This window comes from Battus philenor, unplaced genomic scaffold (genome assembly GCF_028537555.1).
Source record: "Battus philenor isolate CCGP_79_NKW_IND1 unplaced genomic scaffold, ilBatPhil1.0.hap1 SCAF_15, whole genome shotgun sequence".
Lineage (NCBI taxonomy): Eukaryota > Metazoa > Arthropoda > Insecta > Lepidoptera > Papilionidae > Battus > Battus philenor.
Genome location: NW_027181677.1, coordinates 3,673,694 through 3,682,246, shown reverse-complemented (window position 1 = coordinate 3,682,246; position 8,553 = coordinate 3,673,694). Strand labels below are relative to the sequence as shown.

The following is an 8,553-nucleotide window of genomic DNA, read 5'->3' as shown; positions in this document are numbered from 1 at the left end:
CTTGATCTAGTTTGAATTCTAACTTTTTGCTTTGAATTATAATCGGTAATAAACGAACACGAAAGAATATTAACATACCCAGTGGCCAGTAATATGAAGTGTTCCAACATGAACGCAATACTAAGTTTCCTTAAAGTTTTTTGAAAAGCTAAAGTACAAAAAATTCTTTTATAACAAAAAACTCATTTTTATTTATTTAATTATACTAAATCAATCTAAACAATAAAAATACTAAACCATATTACAAAACTCTTCGACCAAATTAATAGCAGTGAATTTTTTAACTTTATGTAACATCTTACAAAATTCCGGATCAGAAACTAGCTTACAAATGTAAATGTCTTTATTGTCTGTATCTGTTTCTAAAAATTTCAGCACTTCTTGAACTTGTTCGGCGTATAAAGATAGTTTTATATCTGGCAACAAGTCGAAGTGCCAAGGCAAACAAATTTTCAAAACATTCCATATAACAGACTGACTAACTTCGTAGGCTAAATTTGGATCTCTAAGCGGTACTTGCTCTTCTATAACTTCTTCGGGTATACTTTCTGGTTCCTTTTCGAGTTCCTTTAGTTCTGCAGCTGCTTGGTCACACGGTGGACAAACAAAATCAGTTTTTGAGTATGGAATAGAAGAACGAACTTGGGTTTGTAGAACTGTTGTTGGCTTTTGAGAATTATCTGATCGTCCGCTTTGGTTGGCTTCTCCTTTCTTTGTCTTACCTCCAGTTTTTGTCTTTTTACCTTTTTTATCCTCAGGTAAAGTTTCTGTGTATTTTAATTCTTCTATTGTCGTTCCTTCACAAATAGTTACAACATTTTGTATTAATTTATTCAAAAATTGTTCTGTGCACTTTAAAGCGCAAGCTAAACATGCATCTCTATACATTTTTTCTTTTATTAAATGATTTACGACTTCACCACATTCAGATAAAGAAAAACATATCTGCTGCCCTATTGCTACAGATAAGGCTGCAACAAAGCCTTTAATAGGATCAATGTTCTTACAAAAAGCTAACAAAAATGCGGAATAATTCATCATATCTTGTTCAGTTTCATAAAGTTCGAACAAAAAGTGTTTAATCAGATTTAATCGAAGTTGATCTTGTTTGAGACCAGATTTAAAATCTTCTTCAAACCAAAGTTCTTCATTAATGAAATTATCTCGTGATATTAGTTCTCTGCAATCCAAATCATTACAACGAAATCTTTCGCGGATTCGTAATAGTTCTTCTATAGATGGATAAGGAATTTGAAGACAGTAAATAAGAAATTCTCTCCAGTCAACGTAAGCGGTTTCTCCAAACAACAAAAATACTAATTTTTGGACCTGGTCAGGGTCTATATTCTTCCATGCCTCAGGAAATAATGGACCTTCTTCATTTTCCTTGCCAAATAGAATAAAATCTTGTATCAAATATATAAAGGCTTGTTGCAAAATAATACCTGTAGGAGCCACCAGTTTAAACAGTGAACGCAACCGGACAAGCTGACAAGGTTTGAAGTTAGAGTAACCTAGCGTTTCATCTCCTTCTTCTAATGGCAAGTTTTGATCAGATTCGGCAAATTGACAGAGGTTAGGATCTATTACAAAAGTATCATACTCAAGAAGTAAGGATTCGGGTATTTTAACGCCTTTTTCTATCGCCATGTGAAAATACTTACATAATCTATTCACTGATTTTATTTCATTTTCGTAATGAGTATTTATGTCATTTTGGATCTCAGTGAAAGCTTTTAATACCTGGTCACTAAAAAGCTTCATATCAGTGTACAATTTACGTTGCACGGCCATTGCACGTAAATTAAAACGAAACATTTCCCCATTTACACCCGTAGGCCATTCTTCCAAACACTTTAAAGAGTTTTCTTTAATTATTTCTTCTAAATTACTGGACTCTTTTGAATCATTTGCTTCCTTTTTCTTTGCTGGTTCCGATTTTGATTTCTCTGCGTATTCCTTACTTATAAGAGATCGATAAGAATCACATAAATCTTTTACAATTTTTCCGGCAAATTTTATGTTGTTTTCTATTATAAAATTAAATGGATTATTATCAAAGTCAAATTCAATGTTTTTTATAAATAGATCTTGAAAAACGGTTCTTAAATGTTTGAATAACTTTTCATCGCCTCCTTTTTTCGAAGACGCTGTGTCAGGTTCTCGATATAATTTCGTTAGATCTTTAGAAGAAAGTCTATCAGTGTTAGGTGAGCCTTTTAACATAGTAAAATAAAAATCTTGCATTATCTGGAACGATATTATTGTCCTGTAAAGAGAAAACACATTTTAAAATAAATTGTAGATCACTCGCTCCTGCCTCCTGAACAACTTACTAAAAAATTTAGGTGTGTCAAGGGCAAACATTAGCTGGAGAGATCATTAAAATTTAGTTAAGAAGGGAGACAAATCTGATCTCTTTAAACCTGCTACTCAAGTCGTTAACTATGGGCATCGTACCCGACCCTATGCTTACAACGCGATGAACCCGGTATCCGCAAGGCGAATCCAAAAAATGTTGAAAAGTTACGTCTCTTATAAGTAATAGTCTCTCAGATAAGTATCGATAAGTTTAAATTGTGACATACATAGATGTCAACAACCTTGTTCAACTCTTAGTTATGTTAAAGTTAATGTCAATTTCTGGATTAAGAATAAGATGTAAATAACACTTTTTGTATAGTAGTACACACAGCATTTCATCGATTTGGTCTATTAAGTTCAATGTTTGTTTTTAGATCGTGCTTTTTTTATTAAAGCAAAAATAGTCATAATTTGCTCACCACTATCAGCGTATTAAGCGACCTACCAAACTTTCATGGCCGCTTTACTTACCGCTACATTATTTTTAATGCAGGTTACTCAGTGTTTTTCGGTTGCAAATCATAATTTTCCTTCACATTAGTTGTTGTTTGTGAGATGTAAATAGCGTGAACAATCCTAATTAAAATTTCTGTAGGCGATTATTAAGAACGATTTTTCGACAAGAATTTAACAAAACTTAATATATACTTAGATAAATCAAAATTAAAATCTGGACATACCTATTTAATTCTAGTTGCATTAGAGAAATATATGTATTTACTAAAATTGTAAGCTCTTCTAAAGTCCAGTTATCACATATGAGCGCATATCTCTTTTGTTGTGCAAATATTTTTCTTTCGTCACAAATTTGATACAATTTAATTTGTAATTCTTTTACTAAACAATGCCATTCGTTTTTAGACACATTAAAATTACGCCAATCATTTTCAAAATCATTGTATTTGTTTAAGAATTCGTTTACTATATCTTGTTTATTTGATGGTAGATTTATAATTTGATTCATTTTGTCTTTCAAAAATCGTGTATACGGTATAACCGAGTTCATTTGTAATCGTTTAGCGAAAAATATTTTTTCAATGCTTTCAATGTACGATTTCTCGAACTCCTCCCAATAACTGGCTAAAGATATACCTATCGTTTCTGATATAGGCAATTCTCCATACTCCCAATCTTCTTCACCTGCTAAAATTTTAATTTCTTCTACACTATGAAAAGACTTGCTTTTATTATCTTGTGCAATCATACTTTCTAATGTTCTTACATGATTTTGATCTACCTCTCCAAGTGAAAGAGGTGCCTTTATTACTTCAAGATCCGTTTCTATAGTAGTTTTACTGAATTTAGAATTGCTCAGTTTAGAACTTCTCCTCATTTTTTCTTTTGATTTACCGTTACTTATGTCAGATTTCACAATTTTTGAATTTAAGCGCTTAAGGTCAGAGCTAGGTAGGTCTATTTGGCTTAAAACATTTTCGCCGAACAACTCGTCGAAAGATTTTAAAGGAAGACTAAAGTCTCCGATGATGAATTTACAAAGCTGTGTCATTAAATCTTTATCCACTCTTTCATAAAATAAACTATAATTTATTCCCATTATCGCATAAAATCTATCAATGAAATCTGAATTATCATGATTAAGCTCCCAAAGTACTAGTTCCTGCGAAATATCCATAGTTTGCTTAAGATTAATATAAGACGTGAAATAAGTTTCGAATGGTTTTTGAATACGCTTTTTATGAGGGTCTTTAACTATTTTAGAGATTCGTATCTCTTTGTAGGGGTCCATTTCTTTTTTACGATGTTTTAATATACTTTCTTCTAAAAGTACGTCATCGTCATCATTTAGTTCTTCAACGTCAGGAGGCCATATTCCTGAAAAGCTTTCTTCTAATATTTGCGCTTGAAGGTAAGTGTTTGGATAATTTATAATAACGAAACCATCAACATCTTTTTGAAATTTGAGATACTCCACGATCATTGCCGCCAGTAAATAATCAGTTAAGGATTCTCCGAACGTCAGAGCATCGTATGCATACTTGCCCAAGCTAGCTGCAACAGACATAGTCATGTCATCTTCTGGTAAAGATTTCGGCGTTTGTGTTTGTTTGGAATTAGGTAATGCCGAAACAAGAAGATCTGAAGCACTATATTCTCGAGATTTGGCAAGCATTTCTTCTTCAGATTTCATGGATTTAATCAGTTCTTTAGTTTCTTCTTCTTGAGCTGCAGCAATAAAATTATCATAAGGCAATTCAATTTCAGTTCGCCCAATCATTTCAGCTTTATACTCTCTTAAGCAATAATTAATAACTGATTCTAATCGTACCACATGGATCTTCCGAAAGTTTAATAGAATTTGCAAAATATTAGTCAATGACTTATCAGGCAGTCCGCGCAAGAGAACTTTAGCAGAATACTCTGTTAGTTCAGCGGGTAACCTCAGGGGTGGATACGGGTACTTCAACTCTAATAAAGTGTATATTACATGTCCTAATACATGTAATCCTAATTTTTCAATTTGTCTTTCTTCTGAATCGTCCTCGTAGTTTGATAATAACATGTTTAAATCCCATGGATAAAAATAATCAAGATATTCCTTTAGTTCACAGTCATTAAGCACTTGTTGTCTATCACGTTCAATGCTTATAATCTCTTCAATCGTACTACATATAGATGCCTCTTCTGCCTCTTCTTCTTTTATGATATCCTCCATGGGAATAAAAACATCAAATATCGGTTGCTGTTTAAAGAATAAACATTTCCACTCATGAATAAAGTGTTGAGGCACGTCGCCTTCCATTAACTTTTTAAAATATCCCAATTTAACAGCATAATCGACAAGAGCTAAAAGAGTTTCATAACAAATGTCATGATAAATTTGCCTTTTTCTCTTCATTTTTTCTGCATACAATCGCTTGTGTAACTGGTTTTGTCTGTTTCGTTCAAAATCAATTTCAACATTGCCCGAATCAATTTTTTCTTTTAAATTATCTAAAAATATGCTTAGTTGCTGTTCTCTTTGCTCAGCATACTCTTTCTCACCCTGTATTCTATTATTTACTAAATTTCGGGCCTGTTGTTTGGTCTCCATAATTTGTGTACACATCTGCTTCTCGAATTGAGATAATTTCATTACTTTTTTTGCAAGGTCCGTGTCAAGTTTATTTTCTTCTTCTGTAACACATGCGTTCCACAATGAGTTACTGAGTGCACTTCCTAGCTGTCTTTGAAATTCTTCGGAATCAGATCGTTTACGGATCCTCTGATAAATATTATTCATGTATTCATTTGCCCAATCCGAATCAATTAGTGACCTTTTCCTCTGTAACGCCTTCTCCTCCAATGCTGATAGTTCTTCGTAAGTGTAGTTCTGAAATTTACACGGATATTTCTGTTCAAACTTTTCTATTGCCTTCTTTTCTTTTTCATAAGGTTGTTTTAATCCCTTTTTATAGCAAGGTCCTTGACCATGAGAATCTTTAATTTTCTGTATTATTTTCGCATATTTATGGTGTAAGTAATCATATGAATCCTTTACTTGTTTTTCTTTACGCTTTTGCCATTCTATAAATTGTCTTTCATCTAATAATGGTTTTGAAAGATTTTCAACGTAAGGTTCTTGATCTTCAGACACTTTGTTAACTGTAAATCTATTTTCTAGTTTCTCTACCAAACTTGAAACCATTTTTCTCTCACGTTTAATAAAATTAATACGATCACGTTTATCCAAATGGAGAAAAAGCTGATAAAATAAACGGAGTAACGATGAACCTTTACCAGTCATTATGTTTTTTAAATCTATTTCAGTTAAATTTACTTCTACATCTTTTAGCCATTCCGTCAAGTATTTCCAATTATTTTTAATATCGTCTTCTTCATTGCTCGCTATAATTAAATAATGTTTCTCATCATTAATAACATGATAACATTTTAAAACCGTCGCTATAACATGTCCATTCTTCATCGTGTTTCCAAATTCTTCGGCCTCCCAAGTAACTGGTGTCTCTAAAGTTTGTGAAAGCCATTCCTTTAATATTTCAGCCATTTTTAATAAAAATATGAAATCTTATATACCTTATGTCAAAAAGTGATTGTTTTATATGATAATTAATGCCAATAATTTTATTTTTCATTAATGTCAAATATGAAATTAGTTTCAAATAATATACATTATATATTTGATTAGTAATTTTATAACTTAAATTGTCAATTGTACTATTTATTACTACGCCTTATGTTGAAGAAGTCGTTTACGTAAATGCCACCATGTTTTGTATATCTGCTGAACAGTTAAATAGCTTGGATAATGTAAGTGCATGATGGGTAGTAAGCCTTACCTACTTGGCATAAAATACACGTCCTTTTTTTTAACATCCTTGAAATTACTATTCATGTAACTTCTAAAGTACTTTAAAAATAATGTATAGCAACAAGACCGCAATTTGCTACTTTCGAAAGACAATAAGGAAAATTTATTACAATAATCAATTTTATGTGTGACATATAATTATACATATTTAAAAATATATTTTTATTAATCTTGTCCATTTCTTATTTCTTTCATTCTTTTATTATCCGTTACACAGTAGAAAAGGTTTTAAAAGGGCAATTTTTTGTTTCGCATGTCACTACTTATTATGACTTTTTTGTGATGTTTATTTTCACACGGTTTTTGCAATTTTGTTAAATTCCACTTGATTCAATTCATGATGAAATGTAATGAGTTCGAAAAAAGTGTAAGTAATAACATATCAGTTAAACATTAACAGACTTTTATGGTTATCTACTCATTTTCAACAATTTAATTACTTTGTTTACAGGTTCCTCGCCATCACATGAATCTGAATAACTTGGATAAAGCATTGCACGACCTGGGAATGTTAAGTGCTATAACAGAAGCACGTAGAGAATATTTAAAAGAGTCTAAATCTAATTTTGGTGTTATGCGCTTGAATACACGCTACGTATCTAACGTCACAGTGGGGTATTGTATGAAAAGAGCCGCAAACAAAAACAGACTTTGTCCATACGTGTTACCTGTCAGGCACAGAACTAAGAGTGAAAATTCTGAAGCAATAAGTGATATAAGCGACAACGGCTGCGAGAACAAGAACAATTTTCTAGACCCATCCACCAGTGGCTACAGTACCTTAGATTCAAAGAGTCCAGCAAAACGATGCCAATCGCTCGAAAATCTTAATTTATCTCTTGATCCCCAAACAGCCACAGAAACATCTCCAGAAATGGATTGTGTGTCAACGAGGATTCAGAAGTTACAAGTTGATGAATGACAAAACCATTCGCTTATAAACAACTCCGATCCTGGTGAAATGGCACTTTAAAGTGTCTGAGTGTCTAAACAGTGAATATATAATGTTCGGTAATTTTTCCGGATAATGTATTATTCAGTGCATTCACATTTATGGACACAAGGTAGAGAAAATCATTGTAAATGTTCCTAGCTGTTTGATATGAATAATGTCCTAATGACATTAGTAACTCTGTTAAAAATTAAAATCTCAATTGATTCATAAAACCTAAATTACTTGTCATTTGCTCAAAATGGTCTTTATTTTGGAATTGGATGTGTAACTATGCTAAGGATTGTAAACAGTGCAAAAAATTTACTTTTTTGTTAGTTAATACTAGTTGTCAATGAATATATGGTTACCTGTAATCAATTACCGCCATTGTTTAAAGAGAACAAATATTTATATTTTCCCTAAGTCACAGCTGCATTTGCTGGATTAAAAATATTTAATTAAAATTTATAGAGTAGCTATTTATATTATTGTTCTGATAGAACATCATCTATTGTCACATCATTGTCTACATTACATTTAGTACACTTATGAGTGTGTTTTGGATCTCATTTCATTATGAAATTTAATGAAAAATTAATCACAACTTACTTCATCATTTAAACATACTTTTTTGTGACTTAGAAATAGTTACTTATGTTTGTTAGCATGTTTTGTTATTTTTCTTTGTTTAACAATATTTAAAATAAAAGTATTGCTTTAAATTTACTACCTTTTTATTTGAATAACTTTAACCATTCATATTTCTTTATTCAAATATTTTAAATGTGTTATAAAAATGTGCACATCATAAAAAAATATTACTAAATATTTTCATCATAAATTTAAATTTTATTATGACCAATTGATTATTCAAAACCAGATATTAAAACCGTTTATTATACAGTAACATAATTTTAACATGTAG

General features: G+C 31.4%; 2 protein-coding genes across 2 annotated transcripts; one reads left to right on the top strand and one right to left on the bottom strand.

Moving 5' to 3' along the window:
- Positions 1-231: 231 nt before the first annotated feature.
- LOC137918937 (sperm flagellar protein 2-like) lies at positions 232-6,370 on the bottom strand. Its single transcript, XM_068761874.1, has 2 exons — positions 3,045-6,370; positions 232-2,269 (listed from the first exon to the last, which is right to left on the bottom strand). The coding sequence occupies exons 1-2, from the start codon at positions 6,368-6,370 to the stop codon at positions 232-234; spliced, it is 5,364 nt and encodes a 1,787-aa protein (XP_068617975.1).
- A 602-nt stretch (positions 6,371-6,972) lies between these two features.
- On the top strand, positions 6,973-8,220 carry LOC137918893 (uncharacterized). The gene is made up of 2 exons (XM_068761825.1): positions 6,973-7,061; positions 7,146-8,220. The coding sequence occupies exons 1-2, from the start codon at positions 7,032-7,034 to the stop codon at positions 7,614-7,616; spliced, it is 501 nt and encodes a 166-aa protein (XP_068617926.1). The 5' UTR covers positions 6,973-7,031; the 3' UTR covers positions 7,617-8,220.
- Positions 8,221-8,553: the final 333 nt, after the last annotated feature.